This window comes from Pseudopodoces humilis, chromosome 1 (genome assembly GCF_049639895.1).
Source record: "Pseudopodoces humilis isolate 2021_Gansu_Grassland_sample_001 chromosome 1, ASM4963989v1, whole genome shotgun sequence".
Lineage (NCBI taxonomy): Eukaryota > Metazoa > Chordata > Aves > Passeriformes > Paridae > Pseudopodoces > Pseudopodoces humilis.
The window spans coordinates 81,837,390-81,856,678 of record NC_142200.1 but is presented as its reverse complement, the minus strand read 5'-3'; the positions used below and the strand labels follow the sequence as shown (position 1 = coordinate 81,856,678).

Sequence of the window (19,289 nt, the reverse complement as noted above, 5' to 3'; positions counted from 1 at the left end):
CCTTTTACAAGCTAACAACAAGTTGCTCATACAGTATTTCTCTGCAGTCAATTCAGAAAGCAGTGTCATACAGAAAGCTGTGGAGAGTTAATGTTATCATTATAGCAGAATGTTTCTGTCTTTTGACAAGATGAAAATACTTGTTTCTGTGAAGACTGCAACAAAGTAGAATGCTTCCTGTGGTCTGAAAGAGAAATGAGAGTATCAGTGGAATCGTATTTCAGAGGCTGTAGGGTGTCTTGACTTTGTCTATAAAGTTGCACTCTGCACTTAATGCAGTTAAGCAGGGGAGCACACAGGTTTAATACATTTTTTGTAGCCTTTGTTTTGATAGTAAATATATTCTAATATCAGTGTTGTCTCTCCTATCACTGCTTCTGATTGTTCTTTCTTTTTTAAACACCAGATACTTACAGGTTCATTTTTTATTTTCTTGAAAAGCTTTTTATGATGAATAGAAAAATGAAAAAAAAAAACACAGAACAGTACTGTGGAAATTTCCATGTTATCTTTGTTACGGTGAACAAAAACCACCCCACTAATTTGGAGGAGATAAACTAGTGCTTGTACCAGTAAGGCTTAAGTGTAATAATTAATTGATTATATAAAGCAATCTTTTTCTATTACTGTTTTATTTTAAAATACTGTGTTTTTTGTTAGGTTCTTATTATTTTTAAATTAATTTAGATTTCTTTTAAATTGTCAGTGTGAAGGCTTTTACTACAAGTTGTCTCTCTGTTCAGTTTTTTGGTACCTTTTGGATTGAAACTTAAGCCTTATCAAATGTAATCACCATTCATTGATTCCATCTGCAGCAAAGTTGCCTCTTTTCTTCTTTTACAAATATGTTGCTGTTCATAAATTTTCATATTTATGTATTTTTTTCATATTTAAGGTCCTTCGCTTGAAAATGATTCTATTTCCTGTCCCAGATACCACTTCATGCCGCGGTTTGTGAGATTTCTCCCAGGTAATGTTTGTATTATACAGCTTTATACAAACTAGATCTGAAAAAACTTAAAAAAAAAAAAAAGACAACCCTATCCCCCGTAAAAAAAAACTCCACAAAAAAAAACCCCTTATTGCAAGTCAAATAGTTCAGTCAGTGCAGAGATCTGGTGCTTCTACCTGAAGACTTTAGTGCTTGCTGGCAGTGCGGATGGTTTACTCAGAACTGGAATTCAGGTGAGCAGACCAAGTCTTGCTTCCAGCTTTTGTGTCTGTAGTCATTTTAGGCAGTGTTGGGTCCTCCTTGGTGTGCTCTGTGATAGAGCTGTGGCATTTGAGGAGTGCTGTTATCCAATCTCGCACGTTTCTTGTCCCCCCACTCTTCAGGGTACCATGTGGTTAGATCACAATTCTTGATGTGCAAGGGTCAGCATGATTGGCGCCCCTGAGCACATTTTCCTGATTGTTTCTTTATCCTCATGCAAGCTTAGACCTTGTGAAAGACAAAAGCCATCATTCCAATGCAGTTCAACCCTGGCCTGCCAGCCAAGGACAAGATTCCATGTGGAGCATTGCACTCATTTTGAATGAACAGCTTACACAGGCATTTAGCACATCCTAAGACATCAGGACAGACTTTCAGTTGATGTGAATGTCATGGCTCCATTGAAAATGTGTCCTGCTGAGATCCTGCCAGTGATTGCTCCAGGAGGGTTGTGTGGACAGAAGGATGTGTTTCAGCTGTGAGATTTGGGGTGCAGATGAAACATGGAACAACCTTCATCAAGAGGACTGTGACCTGGAGGTGCTTTCTGGTCTGGGCTTTGAAACTTAGTTGTGATATTAATTATAGCTGGAGCAAAATGAGTTTTGGCTTGTTACTGTGGAGAGTACTGATGGCTAGATGACTGTATTTCTAATTGTTGTTCCTTCCTGGATACACAGCACTGTTCAATCAGAAGCAGAGCTCTGAGGCTTGCTAGCAAACATTGATTTGGTTTTGCTGAAGCAATTTACAAAATAAGCCATCAAGCCACATGTGGCTGATTAACTTGACCTCATCAGAAAATGAGAACAAGTCTGTCCTGCCTAGTTTGTGTAGCTTGAGGGTGCTTTTGTGTTCAGGGTTTTTATATTCTGATTTTTTTTTATTTTTAATTTTAGTTTAGAAGTCAGCTCTTTCTGTGCTGTTGGGTTGTTTACTGATAGGGAGAGATAAGTCTCTATAATATGTATTCCTGTGTGCTGCTTCTTCTTTAAGGTCCCCAGCCTTCTAACTCTTTTTTAAAAATATCTTTTTCCTGATACTTCTGCATATATAGTTACCTTTTAGCATCTTTTTGGCAGGTTTTTTTTTAATCAAGCTTTCATTTTTTATTGATTATTTTTTGATGTATCCTTGAAGATTTTTAATTTACAGAGAGTGGAAATGTATTTCCTTCAGGTATGTTTGCAGAATGCTTCTTATGTGTAATCAAAGAAGATGTTGGTGCATCAGATCTGCACACATCCATCAGCTGTCTTTTTAAAGACAGGAATGAATTGCTGATTTCCCATCCCTTCTACTTTTTCTTTCTTACTTTCCTAACATTGTCTAAAAGTAATGAAGTTTGGGATGTCAGGTTTTCTATGTGGATTTACTTAGAGACAGGCCTTGGGGTAGCTCTGAGCTAGTCATATTAGGTTTACTGAGATGCATAGCATGCAGAACAGTTGCTGTATTGTACTCATTTTCATAGGTTTTAATGCTGATAAATATATTCAGAGAGTAGAAGGCTTGAAAAAACAAAAAAAGACATCTGGGGTCCCAAGTACTGCATATTCTGATTTAGAAGTGGTCTCTGACTTTCATTTAGCACAGGTGTCTATAGCAACCTGTCCATAACCTTCAGTGGATAAGGATACACTTACATTTTAGTGATTGGTGCGTGTGGGCTACCTCTTATGTAAGAGTATAATCCAGTTGTTGACAAAGAGCAGACTTGTAAGTGGAGTCCCCCTTTAATTTGAATGAAAACTTTGCACATTTAAAAACCTGTCCCTGTAGCTATTTAGAAGTATTTTCTGTTTCCAGTGAGGTTTGGGGTATATTTTCCCCAGCTGAGATTCCATCTTGGTGACTGAGTGAGTTAGTTGTTCTGAGAGGCCAAGTTACACCATTGCCTGTCATCATTTCTGTGCAGTAGTGCTGTAATCCCAGCAGAAGTAAGAGAAGGGCTTGGTTCCTCACATATCTTGTAGAGGATGTCATTTTACACAGTGCAGCTGTTGTGCAGCAGCTCTGCAAGGCTTTTCCACTGTGCCTGTGGTGTCATCCCCCATATTACTCTAATGTTTTACTTCTGGTTCGTCACCATTTCTCTTTTGTGGGTGTAGTGAGAGAGAGAACATACTCAGAGGCTGGACACCAGATTGTTTCTGCTCCCTGAGAGAGGGAAATCAGCGTTTGTGTTCTTTGGGGCTGAAACTTGACGATTCCTCCATACCTGCAAATTAACACTTATTAAAAGAGGGAGTTAGATGTATGTCACAGCATTGTGGGAACATGCAGTGACTTTTTACTTACATGAGCAGACATACTGAATTTGAATAGTCAGTGATCAGTGAGTGGTGATCTATCAGGACATCACTCACCTTTCCTGTTTGTATATCCTCATCTATAGCTGGCTACCTGAAGGCAGTCAGAATTCAGTGTCTTCTTTTGTTATAAGCGGCCTTTGCTGTGCGTTTTTCCTGGGGTCTCAGAGGTATTTAGTAATTTTCACACGCCCTGGATTCATTTAGTGACAGAAGACAGCATGGGACTCTTAGTCTTCATTACTGCATTTACGACATGTAAGCACTACAGATGAGTTTAAAGTGCAGGGATAGCATACTACATTCATCCAGAAGTATCCTGTGAAATTTTGAGTGTTCTTAAAAAGAGCTGCATAGCACCTAAAGGATTTTTAACTGCTATTGTGAAAAGAATGATAAAATTGTGAAAAGGAAGATATAACTGGACAACATAACTAGTTATTCTGCTTACTCATTTAAGAGTTTGTTCAGGCAAGTTAGAAACTTCACATTTACAGTACAATGTAACTGTTACTCTCACCACCATTACTGCTACTGTTTCAGTTTATCAGTGTTCATGCATGTGCAGTATTCATCAGTAAAACATTTGCCTTCATATTTGTCAAATGACTTAACCATTTTGCATTTTATTTTGCTCATACAGATGGTTTGTGTTCTCCATATTTTCTCTTATGCTCATGTTTCAGGAATGAATCTCTGAAATGTGTTGTTTTTTTTATTTATGGTTTTAAGATGGAGGGAAAGAAGTACTCTCAATGCATCAGATTCTTCTCTACTTGTTACGATGCAGTAAAGCTCTGGTGCCTGAAGAGGAGATTGCCAACATGCTTCAGTGGGAAGAACTGGAATGGCAGAAATATGCAGAAGAATGCAAAGGGATGATCGTTACCAGCCCTGGCATGGTAGAACAAATGAATAATTTTTTGGGTTTTTTTTTAACAATCCAGTGACACGTACATGTCTTCTTTCAGAGAATTTGTTACAGGCTGAATTAAAATAGGAAGAGGTGACCAGTGACACTTGCAGATTGCAGTAGGAACAGTTTGACTGGTCCCAACCCTGAACTGTCCCCTCTGCTGCTGCTTATCAGTACTGAAAGGTGTATTTTGAGATGGGCACTGTTTCAATGTGCATGTTAAAAGGAGCAGCTATAGTTTTTGTATGTAAAACTTTCCTGTTTTCTCAGTCTTTATGTGCATGATCTCATTCTTTTTCCCAGACACAGAACCAGAAAATTAGTAACTATTTGCTATTTACTTTCCTCTTCCTCTTTTGACCCCCTATTGATAGTTCCATTTAATGTGACTTGACTATGGAGAAGGTGTTTTCTGCCTTTGTAGTTTTTTCCACATAGTTTCTGTGTTGCTCTCACTCACACTGAGAAATTTTGTGTACATTAATTTAATGCATGTATTAATTTTCAGTGTCTAGTTTGAAACTCCTGTGGCCTTATTATTTTTGAAACAATTGGTATTTTAAAGCATATGTTCTCTGAACACTGCTCCTTTCAACTCTGGTGTGGTTGTGACTTCAGCCCATTATTTGGCCTTTCCCTTCTAAGAAGTGTGGGTCACAAATATAGATGAATGTCCACTAAAAATTGCAGGGTTGTATTTGTATAATTTGGTCAGTATCACAAGAGTATCTTAGTACTAGAGGCATATTTTGGACCTAATATTTGAGACTGACATGCAGCTTTCTCAGTAGTAATACCTTTCTTTTTCTGACTTCATTTTCCTCTTTTGCTCATAGCTCAAATTCTTAGTTTCTGAAGAAAAAGTGTAATTTGGTACAGTGCTATGCCGAAGAAGTTTTTAGTTTTTCTACTGAAAAACCTGTCCCCAAACTGCAGCCAGGGTGACATGCTAAATATATATTTCCAGTTCATATTTTTAAGTACGGCAGCATAATATTAGTAAACTACTTAATAAGCTGATAATAGCTTGGGACAGACAATTTTCCCCTTGATTTCACTCTGAGTGAAGTAAAACTTTTGAAACAACAAGAAAGTCTGTTTCTGGGAACATGAAATACAAAAATACATGTGAACTCTCACTATGGAAAATTCCACCTCAGCTGCTTTAAATGATTGCTAAACCAGAATCCCATAACAGAAATCTTTAGAAAACCTGAACAGCCTTAACTTGCCTGTGGTTTCTGTGATACAAAGTAGATGCTGGTCCACAAGTTGTCAGCATCTGAATGCTATACACTGATGTAACTTCAGTTATTTTTCAAAAGATATGTTGATTTCAGCTAGCTAAAAACTCGCTTTTTTGTTTTGCATGAGGGAACGCATATATGTTCCTTCCTTGTGTCACAGAACTCTAAAAGTCTGTATGTACAAAGCAGTGGGATTTGTGAGCTGTAGTGCTAATTCTGAGATCTTGTGTGATTTTTTACTGGCATTAACTTTACATTCTACAAGACAGTGTTTTAGAGATGTGTGGACATCAAAATATGTAAGCATAAAAGAAATCTGTAGCACTTTGAAATGTCATGTTACAATGGCATCATTAGAACATGTTTTTTCTCTCAAGATTGCAATGACATTCTTCTTAGTTTGTGGATTTTTCCTGTACATTGCAGCATATTGTACTGATTATGAATGTAAGTGAAAAACAGAGTATGAAACTATTGCCTATGCATTTTACATTAAAAGATAAAACAGTTCTGTTGGAGAGGCAATATGAAGCTGGTTTAGAAAATGACACATCTTCAGTTGAATTATATCCACTTGATACAATGAAGTAAGACCACTAAAATCTGTTTTGTTGCACAGTGTCTCTTCAGAAGTAATAATTCCTCTTGTGATCAAATATAGGTTTTACGTGTGTGTTTTATTTAATTTTTTTTCAGTATAAGGTGTTTATATATGCAATATATGTGAAAAACTTCAATAGGATATAAATCCCACTTAATTAACAAGAATTCATCATTATTTAAAATTTTTTCACTTATTCTTGGGGTTTCATTAGTTCAGTGAAACTTTGTGTTGGAATAGAGTTAGAAGTTCACAAATTTTAGTCATCTTTCATACTTGACACTTCCTAAAATATTGATGGTTTTCTCACTACTACTACATAGATAGATAGATAGATATTAACATACTTCTGTACTACATCTGCAAGCTATTTCATGTTATGTTCTAATGTTAGCAGAGCCTTGGTTGATGAGATTTGAAGTAGGAAACAAAAATAACAGGCCTCTGTTCCGTTAGAATTTCTCTGATTTTGATGTGACTTTAAAGGCAAGGTCGTGATTATTGGATAGTCTATCAAAGCACTTTTTTAAAAGAGCACAGGGATAAGCTCTGGAAGAATAACATCTAATTTGCTTGCATCCTGTCTGCCGGTGCACAGTTTAGACTCGATGTTTCTTATGTTGCTGTTTGTTCATTTAACCTTCGGAAAGGGCGCTGGAGAGGAGGCTGGTATTCACGGTGAAATAAAAAAGCATAACCCAGCTACACCCCTCTCATAACTGTCAGTGAGAGAGCAGCTGTGATTAAGTCTTGGAGAAGTTGTTTTGTCCTGGTTGCTATCAGCCATCTGTGAACACCTGTGTAACTGAGTGACAAAATGCAAGGCAGTGTCCAAGAAATGGAGTCTGGTTTTGAATGGTCCTGAGGTCACACATTTAACACAGACCCTGCTATACACATAGTGTAGGATGTCCTTATGACACTTTTGAGTATCTCATTGCCTTTCTTTAAGTATCTAAAATGTGTCTGTATTTTTTTTTTTTAATGTATTGAAAAAAATTGATATATTGAGTAAAATTATTGTTTAATATTCTGTTAATTATATTTTGCTGACATGGTTCTCAAAGGAGTGGTGTATCAAAGCTGCTTTTTTAAGGGATACAGAGATGAGAGTTCCTCAATTTAATATTAAAAGTGGGGAGAGCCAGCAACTTACAAGAAGATAACTTCTCAAGCTGGTTTTGTGCAATCCCCCAAAAACCAAAAAACAATCCCTCAGAAAATAAACTTTATTTCATCCTTAAAAATCAGGACTTTAAGCTCTTCTTTAGAGAACAACATTCACTCTGCTATAAATCTTGCCCATTATTTTCTTAGGGCTTTTTTTGTTCTAATCCTTTTTCATAAGAAGTGCTGTGGGGAAGACTTCTTCTGTCTCTCTCTTCTTTTTTTTTTTTTTTTTTTTTTTTTTCTGTGACACCAGCAGCTTTAACTAACTAATTAAAAAAACTCAACTAATTTAAGTAAGTTAACTCTTAATTAACCTTAATATTTTTTTCCACTATTTTTTTTTTTGGCTGGGGAGATGGAACTTTATGTTCAGTCATGTTGTCTAAAGGGAAGCTGATAAGAATTTTTCCCTTGGAAAATATTTCTGTATCTGAAAGTCAAGCTTTTAAGTAAGTTTTTGTTTTTCTAGAATAGATTGAAATTGTGGCCATATATAGAATTGGCTTGCTTATTCATGCAGAAAATTATTCCTGTGAACAGTTCTACCAAGGTGGTTTGGAGGGTAAATGCTTTGTTCTTTGACACAGATTTTATTATTTTGTGAAGAAAATGGTGGGAGCTGTTTATGTAACACTGAAACTCATCTTTAAGGGCAACTTTACAGTGCTAAATGAGAAGTTCTGAAATGCAAGTAACTAGAAGTAATGCCCTTTTTCTGAAACCTAAGACAAGCAAAATATATTGGCCTCATCCAGCTGATTGCAAAGTGGGGAGTAAGCAGGCATGTTACAAAGCAGCTTGACAGGTAATGGAGAAGTTGTTTACTTGGAGACAAACTGTGCACCTTCAGCTGAGATTTTAAATATGCTGGGTAAGTGATCAAAAGCTCTGTGAGCAGCATGTCTGCTACAGTGATGTGCAATTACTTACTCTCTGCATTTATAGAGCTGAAGCAAAAGTTGCCTTCTTTGGCACTGTCCTTTTTAACAATAAAAAGAGCTTCTATTTTGAACTGTAAAAAGGGCAAAAGTCTCCTCATTATACAAGACTGTATTCCTCCTTGTACACATCAGCCTAGGAGCCTTTACTGAGAGTAGCGTGACAGATTTTTTTTGATGCTGTTTAGTCAGTGTGATTGAATGGATCTAATAATGCCTTCATTTGCTTTGGGAAATCATGAACTAAAATTAGAGAGGCAACCTGATCTTATCAAACTGCTCAGGGACATGGATTCTGGGATGCCAGAATGCTAATCCTTATTTTTATTTCTGATGTGATGCTTGACCAGAGAAAGGTGTTTTAAGTTCTTGGAAATAGTCAAAGTAAATTTTCAGATGTTTAAAATTAAAAGGCCTTTTTTTATTTTCTTTGAGTGTTAGGTCAGTTAATTTTGTTTCAGTTATTGTTGTTGCCAAATGTTTATTTGTACAACTTTATTGTAATTTATTTGTAGTTTATTTGTAATTGTACAACTTTATTGTACATCTTATTAAGTTTGGAATGTTGTTGCTTTGTGTTTCCTGGATAGTGTGGGCATGAGGCAGTAAATTTTCCATGGAGCTGTTGTCAATTTAGTTGCACTTTGTTTTTTTTCTCCTAGAAACCCAGCTCAGTTCGTATTGATCAACTAGACCGCGAACAATTCAATCCTGATGTAATTACTTTCCCTATTATTGTACACTTTGGGATACGACCTGCTCAACTCAGTTATGCTGGAGATCCTCAGTAAGATGCTTTTCCTTCTTTCTTTGTTCAAGAACTCATTACTGTTGTCATTTGTGCCTTAAGTGGGGTTTGGTTATGTGCTTAGTTGAGTCCAATATAAAGCTTAGCACTTATGACATTGGACACAAGCTTCTGCAAATCAGAAAATAGGAGGAACAACTTTTTCTCTGGAATAATTCAGGATCTGCTGAAGTAAACATGCTTGCATGTGTGGTATGAAACTTCTTAATCTGATAACTGTTCTTCTGGGTCCAGCAAGAGGTGGTTCCTCAAGCTCCACATTATTTCTCTGAGAGGCCAGTGGTGGGAGCATAACAGGGAGGCAAAGAAGGAGAAATAATTACCCAAGCTTCCTAATGTCTGTAGCGTATAGACTTCTGAGCTAGAGGATGTATTTAAGTCATTTTGTTAAACAGCCCTAAATGGATGTTTTTAAATTTCTCAAATCACTGTTTGAATCTTTATGCCACTGACAGGGAGAAAATTTCAGGTAATCACTTAACCAGTACTGTTGTACATCATATGCAAAAGTAATGGTTTTTATTCCAGAGCTGCTGCTTGATTGTTTAATTAGATGTTCTTCAGGTCTCACATCTAATAAGGAATAATATAGTCATTTTCTGTTTGATTACTTTGTGATACTTGTTTCTTGCATACTGCCATATCCTACTTAATCATCTCTTTCTGTGCTTTGAAGGATCATGTCTACAGAGTGCTTCCTAGCTTGGAGGCTACTCCACCCATGCTACTTTTCTGTGCTTTTTATATCCTGTTAGAGTTTGGGAGGAATGTGAAGAAGGAGTGGAGAGGCAATCAGGAAGATTCAGGCAGAGCAAGAAATACTCATTCACTGTGGATTGAAGGGACGCAAAAGTGATGATTGGATTTTGTTCCAAATTCTTTTCTTAACCTCTGACTATTTCAGGGAATTCTTCCAGTGATTAGGACATCTGCTTTATGCATGATGACAGTAAAAACCTATCTCTGGTGCTTGTGTAGTTAAGGTTGTGTTTTTCCTCAATGCAGTGATTTAGGAATAGTATTCCCCAATTTAGTACTTCCACTAATAAGAGAACCACAAGCCGCTTCCTTCCCCTTCCACTGAAAGACACAAAAAGGCAGAGATCACGGGTTGAGAGTGGAAGCAGCAATGAGACAAAAACACAAACAGTAGCAGCAACAATACTAATAACAAAAATGTAGAAAGAGAGGATGACTTATGTGCAAAATGCTCAACAGATCTGCAGTTTTGAGGCCCAAACACTCATGTGCATGTATGACAGTTGTATTTTTTTGCAACTGCTTGCTGAGAATTTTAAATCCAACATGTCAGGAAGTGGGAGTATTGAGTGCTAATCCAGATAATAAACCAGGTTTTTTTGGCTTTGATCATTAATTTTATCTTTAAAACATACCTCTTTATCTTTTTGTTTTCTTGTCCATCAAAAAGAAATAATAAGACGCAAAAATATAAGGATTATCTCTACTTTGCTGCCGAATTTATTAGTATTTGTAAAGTTCTAGTACTTCTCATTTAAAATAGTATAAAGAGACAAAAATTATTCTTCCCACACATTTTTATTTTTTTTTTGTCTTTAAAATTTACTTGTAGTTTGTTTTTTGTTTTGGGTTTTAACCTCAGAGCTGCTTACAGAATGTAGGTATGTTTTGTTTTATCAATGTAACAAAGCATTTTTTGTGAAAGACCTCTGTGGTGGCATCATAAATGTCAGGCTTTACTCTGGTGTATGTGCACCCAGCAGAGATTTTCCTTTAATGTGTCTTTTCTTTGTGATGTTCTAATACAGAATTTTTTGTAACGATAATATGTTTATTAAGTCTCAAACTTAATTGCAATAGCAAAGCTGTTTCACCCTTATCAAAGGGTGGAAAAATGTGTATTGTAGATTACAGTTTCAGGTTCTTGTTTTTGAGTTGAAACTTCCTCAAGGCATTTGTTCTTTCTGTGTTGGCTGATTTATTCATTAACTCATTTTTCTTTTTCACATGGTGATTTGTCGAAAATGGATGTGCTATTCTGCAAATCGCAGAAGTGCAGTGAATGAAGCATGAGAAAAATCTATGGATTGACCATTTCAGATGTTTGTAGACTGAAAAATACCAGTATGTCCAGAGGCAGAGAGTATACACTCAAGAATGCTGCAGAGTAATAGCTAGTGAAAAAATGCCAATAAGAAAAGATTTGTTTATGTGTTTGTGAATGTGGGATGCTAGGAAGATTATGAAATAGTAGAAGAGCTGCTGCTTTATTGACTGCTAAGCCACTAACATGAAAACTTCCTAATAAAACCACTGCCCTAAGTTGATGCTGGGGAGGATCTTCTTTTAAAATGTAAATATGAGAAAAATCTAACTTGGGTAAACTTCTTTCCTCTGGCCTCTAGTTTTCTTTTTCCTATTCATAGTCTGATTTATGGATTGTCCTGAATACAGAGGTTACATTTTGAAGATAGCATTGTTTCCTAAGGACACAAGGTCCCTATCACGATTCTCTTTGTTGCTCCTCCCATCGTAACTTTTGAACCTGTTAGTCAGTTGCAGTTGAGTATAATGGTGGGATGTTGTCTTCAAATGGATTAAGTTCTTAAAGACGTGATGAAAGTTTGTGCTAGATCACTGAGGGACTCCCACCAAGGAAAATGTCGTTGGGGTTCGTGTGTAATTAGACACCACCAAAATAAGAAAAGGCTAGATGGCTGGAGAAAATCAGAAAACTTAAGTATGTGCCAATCACAGAAATAACTTGAATTGCTCTTTCCATTCAGCACAAGTCCATAGGGAACAAAACTTGGATTTCACCTTTCACAGTTGCATGTGACTTGTAGAGCTCTTCCTCATGTGCTTCACTGAAATGTTTGGGCCGGTATAAGGACAGACCCTTCCTGGGGAAAGGTGCTGCTCTTTTGCAGTGAGTGATAGGTAAACCATGTGGAGAAGGAGGAGTTTTCACCTGCCAGAATTGAATTCAGGGGCTGGCAGTTCTTTTCAGCCTGCAGAGGTGGCCCTCTAGAGAGGATGGGTGGGTATCTGGGAGACCTGGGCTCTGCCCTGATCTTTGCTGTTCTTTACCTCACTTTGCACACTAATGCCTCCTCTCTGCTACTTGGCCCAGCCTGCTGGAGCAGCTGCCCAGGCACTGTCACCTCTCAGAAAATGCTTTGAAATTATTTTATTTCTGTAAAAGAGGTACTTGTAGACATTCTTTGTATATGTTGTGTGCATTATTAGCAGCTGGTGTGTTCCTAATGACAAACAGAGATTTCTGCTCATTGACCAAAATATGTATTTTCTGGTTTTGTCCTGCAGATACCAAAAGCTGTGGAAGAGTTACGTGAAGCTGCGTCACCTACTGGCTAATAGTCCCAAAGTCAAACAGGCTGATAAACAGAAGTTATCACAAAGAGAGGTATTCTGGACCTGCCTATAACTGAGAATTGAGCACTATAATTCGAGATGGAATGGTAGCCCTGTTTCTGGAAACAACAGAAATCCTTTACAAAATATTTTCTTTCCAGACTCTTAACACAGATTTTATTTTTATCCATGCTTGTTATTGAGTGAGGTTTTTTTTTTCTTTTTTCGGCTGTCAAACTGCTGCAAGTTTTTTACCCAATTATAGAAATTATTGTTATGGAACCATAACTTCTTTATAGCTGTTGCCATTAATGGTTTCAAGAATTAGCATAGAGAAGGACTTTTTCTTTCATAATGTACTTTTAACTGGCTCATAATTTTAAACATTTCTCTTTTGAGGATAAAAACTGCCACGCTTGTGTGCATAAAAAGTAATTTATTAGGTGGTATAGTGACATTCTTTAGGATCTTTGACTTGAAATCATCCGGTTGTTGTATGATAGACAAGATATTTTGCTCTTTTTGTTTTTTTCCCCACAAAATGATGAGCAATAAGCATTTCCTAAGTGCAAATGCTCAACCAATTAAGAATTAAAAGTAGGAAAACAAAGACTCCTAAATATAGCATAAACCAACCCATCTATTTCTATAAACTCTTGGACTGAAGCTTTGAATTTGTCTGGTGCCTGTCTATTGGGCACTCTTAATTTGACAACCTATGTAAGGACTACATAGGGGAGTAATTAACTTCTCGAGTACAGGATGGTATTTAATTAAGTGGTTTTGTATTTTTATTTATTGATTAGAAACACTAATTATTCATAAAAACATAGACTACCCTGACTTGGGAAGGACCCATGAGAATCATGGAGTGCGATTCCTGAGACTTCCCCCATTTATTGAGGAAGTCTCAGAAATTGCACTTTTGGAATTGCTTTTGGTTGCACTTAGTGTTTGATATATATGACATTGCACCTGATTTTTTTCATTGTTACAAAGCATAGTAAGCTGTTGTGTGAGTAAGAGTGTTAGTAAACATTTATTTATGCTGATATTAAATAAGCCCTTGGCTTCCTTACTTGTAAGTGAAAACAGAAAACCCCACAACATTGTAAAGTTTAAGAAATATTTGTACTTACAGGAGATGGTTTTTATTTGCCACAACTACACACAGAGCAAGCAGGAGACCATTGTTTTATGGGCATATTTTCATTAGGGGTTAATGGATGGCTTATTTGTAAAATTGTAGCAGATTGTTTGTAAGGGGGTGATCATATTTTGCTGCTGAAGTTGTTATTTAGCACTTGCTGTGGACTACTGATTTTTGTTTCTAGACTCTATTATAGGATAATGGGTTTTACAAGTAGTTTGCCAAGAGGGAGGCATACAGGGCTAAAGCAGAATCTTTATGTGAGGATAATCTATATATTTGCCAGTGGAGGTGCCAGTAACTCAGAAGGAGCTGCAGGACTATACCTGAGTGGTACATGGGCTTTTAAAGATAATGAATCAAATATTATGGTGTGCTCCTGAGCCAGTCAGACTGAAATACAGCCAGGTCTGGCAAACACTGTAGCACCTTTCTCAGGAAAAACTCAATGACACACCTTTGACAACGCACAAGGGGTGCAGTGCTGGCAGCATCTCTGTTCCCTCTGCCATCAGTCATCCACCGCTGTGAGGTTGTGCAATGATACTATTTGTGACAAGGTCATGCCTGGGGCTTTGTTCCTCTAACCTAACTTTGAGCATTTACAGCAGGTGCATAAATTAGGACCTGAAGGCTCACTTTGAAGTCAGTGGAGGGAGAAATGCATTTTTGAAGCCGTTTATCCCCTTCATTGAATATAAAAGGAGCCAGGGCTAACTAGCGTCCTACCCTAGACACCTCTTTATTGAGGTGTCTGAGGTTTGATGAATCTGTGTCTGGACAGATGCACCTGTTGGAAATACTTGTGAGTCTCTGCAAATCAGAAAACAGAGCCTGATCCTGCCCAGATATGCTCACAGGTTTCAAACTGGGAGCTAGAAAGAGACAGCTTTGAGCAAGTGCCTTGTAATGAAAAGGAGAAGGAGAGGCAAGATAAGTTGCGGCTTTGAAGAGCTTTGTGTTCTGAAGAAGGCAGAGCACTGAGGGGAGTCTTTATGGTTATTTCATGCTGTATAGGGAGCTTGCACACCCCAGGGCATTATAGTATTGGAACCAAGAGATTCTAATCCAGGGCTGATTTATTTCATCTGTTTTTCTTACATTTCATTTTACAGAAAGTATTTTCTTTTAATGATACTGTCAAAATCGCTTAATGATTCTGACCCTTTCATGGTTTCTTAAGACAAATTATTTGCACGCCACCAAATAGCCAGTGGCCGAGGTATAACATATTTTTAAAAATTTTTGTTGAAATAAAATTGGTACATTTCAATCAGCATTAGTCTCCAGGACTGCTGAATGCTGACCCTGTTCCCAGACTGGGCATAGTGACATAGCTGAACAGGAACTGTTGCTAAGTAGCCAAGATGACAAAGCAAAGCCTGTTTTGCTCCTCCTGAAGTTCAAACCAGGAGTACTCTCAGTGATGGACATGAATGAAGAGGTTGTTTGGTACATCTGGTAAAGAAAGTGCTTTCATTATAAGGGCTTTATCTTTCTTACTTATGTATGTATCAATGTATGAGTTGGACTGGTTTGTTTTCTCATTTATAGTAAAAAAAATGTAGTCACCTCTGTTTTCTCCTTGATTTACCAAAATCCTCTGTCTACACTGTATTCCAGCACATCTGCCAGTCTGTGGCTGGGAGTTGTTAGATCTGTACCAGCCCTAGAAACTGCTCACCATGAACCTTTCATGGGTATTGTGAACACACTGGTGTGTGCATTGGTGTGCTTTGCTGTAGCAAGTTCTTCACAGGAACTCTGTTTTCTCCCTGCTTAGGAAGCACTGCAGAAAATTCGTCAGAAGAACACAATGAGACGTGAAGTGACTGTGGAGTTGAGCAGCCAGGGATTCTGGAAAACAGGGATACGCTCTGACGTCTGCCAGGTGACTGAAGGGAGATGTATTTTCTTGATAGCTGCCATTTACCTTTGCAAGAGTTTGTTCTAGGCTGAGGAACCAAATGGAAATAAATATCTCAGTAATATCTGTTGATCTAGGGAACTATTCTCATGTTTTGTCCACCCCCTTTATACACAGAAAAAAGGTAATTTAAGATTTTCTGCCAGGGGTTGATCAGTGCAAGGGAGAGGCGTTAGGAACGGCCAGCTTGAGGCTGGAGGTTTGCCAGATGTTGAGTCTAGTGTGGAACCCTTAATCCATCAACTGGCTTAGTTTTAGATATCTTAATTTTAATATTTTTTTTTTTATTTAGATAGCTTTTGAAAACACCCCAAGTTTTACAGTAAAGTATGAAGAAATATCTTTTTACTTGAAAGAACGTAAAAAAATCCTAAAATCCCACCACACCTAACGTTTGGATTAAAAACACCTGCGCCTCAGTAGAAAGATATCTTTCAGATACTCTGTTTCATATGCATGACATCTCGAAGGAACATGTTTCTGTCAGATCCTGTTCTGAAACAGTTGACAGCCGCCAGCTTTGTGATATGATAAAAATAAGTGCAATTTTTATTTAGTTTTGTATTAGTAAAATTTGAGTATTTGTAACAGCCAAATAATTATACTAGATTTATACTTTCATTATTTTTTTAGCTGTTGTTTTGGAGATGTTATTTAAGAGTTAAATGCATGCAACTTAATATTAGCTTAACAGTGTGAATTATAAATTAGTTGGGTTGCTAGGCCAAGGGTATAGGTAGAAATTCTGTTGTAATCTTAGAAGTCTGGTCAGGCCAAAGGGGGAAATTCTACAGTGAGAGAAATGCTAGTAGCTAAAATTGCTTTTCTTCTGTCTGAAACATTTTTTGTGATTCTGCAATTGCTTCTGAAGTAGAAGAAGAATAGTGGCACAGTATCTCCTCATATAGCTGAGGAAAATTACAACCCTTTCCTAATTTTTTTGCTGTGAACTGTATCTATTTTTACAGCTTAAGTAAACAGTGTAAATTTCCAATTTAGGCACTTTGAAACCATTCTGTGTTATTCATAATATCTTTTGTGATTCATTTCCTAATATCTTGAATATTCCTGTTTAATTTAGTGAAGGACAGCGAAACACCAAAGAATTATAAAAATAAAGCTATTTCACAATTTTTGTGTCCATCTGCAGCTGTAATATCTAAATCAGCCAGTTCTGGTATGGAGGTCCTTTGACTTGATTCCTTTGAGAGGCCAAGAACAGGCAACTGTATGTTTGTAAAATGAAAGATTGCTGCTGTTGCTACATGCTTTTTCCCAGATTAAAGTAGACTAAAGCTAAATACTCGTAAATCAGCTCTAGGGGCAGAGCTCAAGTGCAGCGATTTAAAATTACTGATTTTAAAAGCATTGCAGTTTAGAAGATTGAAACTCTTTTAAGTCACTCATGATAGCTTATACTTGCTCTGAGTTCCACGTAGCCTTAATGACACTGGTCTTTGCTGTCTCAGAAATGAACTGCTTAAAGGGGAGTAAAAATGGTAAGTGGAATGTTCAGAAAAAGTGTAAAATGTGTGAGTTCTGACAGGCTCACTTGAAGATTCCCATATATCAAGCAGTACTTGGCCACTGAGCTGGGCAGCACTTACACAGTGTGGCAGGATCTGGCTATGCTGAGAAGATGCCACGTCTGTTCCCACCCTCTCCACCCACACCATTGTTGCTGGTGAGCCCTCAACAGCAGTGTAGAGTGTTCAGCATTTCATGCATTCCAAAATACTTCAGCTCACCTGCTTCCCCTTAGTAGCTTCAGGTCAGGAGTACCTGATGTCCGGGGGGTTGATAGCAGTATCTGAGGGCACTTGAGAGAGTCTCTGCCTTGCTGTGCTAGCTGCTGCAAGAAAAGGACATGCAAAATATTTAAAACCATACATATTTTAAAAACATCTCTTCTTAAGAGATAAATACATAAAAGATCAGAAACATTGAATAGCCACATCCAAGATGATGGACGTTGATTAAATCAATCAGTCAATCAAGTAGTTAGTGCCAGGAAAGCAGCATTTTGTCAATATAACTTCAAGAGTCAAATTAAAGTCTTTCAGTGTGCTCCCAGGCATCTGTCAATTTGTTCACTGCACTACAGCTGATAAAAGTCTGAAACTTGGTATTTCAGTCCTCAAATGCAGGGGCACAGGTAAAGTGTAAAGAATGTTAAATCTGTCTAGTACAGTGGACCATAGAGGCAGGGAAGCAGAGTTGTCCTGTGAAACAGTTTCAGGTTTGATTGTTCTGGTGTTTCCCAGTTAATTCCTTCCATGAAGGAACACATAGGAAACACATCTCCACAGTTTATATGGAGATAAAGGGGATGTTCTTACAAATTACCCCCAAAAAACCTCTAAATTAATGACATGGTAACAAAATAAAACTTCACCTACACTTCCTAATTCTGCTTGGAGTGGTTTTATATTTCTCTGCCATTTGGAGATCCAGGGAGTCTTTTTCTTGCTGTTAGCTGGTTGTTCCCTTTGAGAGAAAAGGACCAGTGAGGATTTCCTAGTCAACAGCCAGCTGAACATGAGCCAGTGTACGCCCAGGTTGCCAAAAAGGCCAAGGGCATCCTGGCCTGTATCAGCAATAGTGTGGCCAGCAGGAACAGGCCAGCAGAGCCCCCTGCACCTGACCCTGGTGAGGCTGCACCTTGAATCCTGCATTCAGTTCTGGGCCCCTCACAGCCAGAAGGACATTGAGGGGCTGGAGCAGGTTCAGAGAAGGGCAGCGTGCCTTTCTGAAGGGTCTGGAGCACAAGTCTGAGAAGTGGCTGAGGGGGCTGGGGTTGTTTAGCCTGGGTAAAAGGTGGCTCAAGGGGATACCATATCACTCTCTATATCTGCCTGAAAAGAGGCTGTAGCCAGGTGGGAGATGGTGTATTCTCCAGGCAGCAAGTGACAGGACAAAAGGAAATGGTTGCAAGTTGTACCAAGGGGGTTTAAGTCTGGATATTAGAAATAATTTCTTTGTAGATAAGGTGACTAAGCATTGTAACAGGTTGCTCAGGAAAGTGGTGAAGTCACCATTGGTGAAGGTATTTATGAAGATCCTGGGGACATGGTTTAGTTGGTGGAGTTTACAGTGTTACTTTAGCAGTTAGACTCAATCATCTTAGGGGTCTTTTCCAATCTAAATGATTCTGTGATTGCCTTCCAGCTCTGTGTTCAGTTCTCAGGAATTTCATGGTCTTTTACTTAAACAGAAAGTCTTGCCATTGGTTAGTCTTAATTTTTGATCTTGTAATGTTCACCAGTTTGTATTTTCTGTTATTCTGTTGTTAGTGACCTGCAGAAATGTGTAACATCATTTATTCTGTAAATTACACATCATCTACTTTGTGTGCTTGTTTTTCTTGCTTCTCTCAATGCTATACGCTTGTTTCCTCTAACCGTACAGAATCCCCTTTCTGAATTAATTATGACAGCCCTGAGATTTTAATGCCCTTAAAATACACCTGTATTTTGAATATATTCATGTCATGTCAGTAATAGGAATGATTAGAAAAAAACTGGTTCACAAATGGTCACATGCATAAAAGTCCTGCATTTCTCCTGTTTCTCTTTTCATTCTTATGCAAGAATTGTGATATTGATATCATACTTGCTATACTATTTTACTGATAAACTACTAATTGCCTATTT

General features: G+C 37.6%; 1 protein-coding gene across 4 annotated transcripts in view; it reads left to right on the top strand.

Annotated features, from left to right (window-relative positions):
• The window catches only part of DROSHA (drosha ribonuclease III), a 71,032-nt gene that overhangs the window by 21,221 nt on the left and 30,522 nt on the right, over positions 1-19,289 (top strand). For all 4 annotated transcript variants that reach the window (XM_014255596.2, XM_014255597.2, XM_005526475.3 and 1 more), the window contains exons 13-17: positions 896-970; positions 4,258-4,427; positions 9,060-9,184; positions 12,512-12,611; positions 15,493-15,600. In XM_014255596.2, coding sequence (XP_014111071.1) covers positions 896-970; positions 4,258-4,427; positions 9,060-9,184; positions 12,512-12,611; positions 15,493-15,600 — 578 coding nt within the window. The remainder of the gene's footprint in view (positions 1-895; positions 971-4,257; positions 4,428-9,059; positions 9,185-12,511; positions 12,612-15,492; positions 15,601-19,289) is intronic.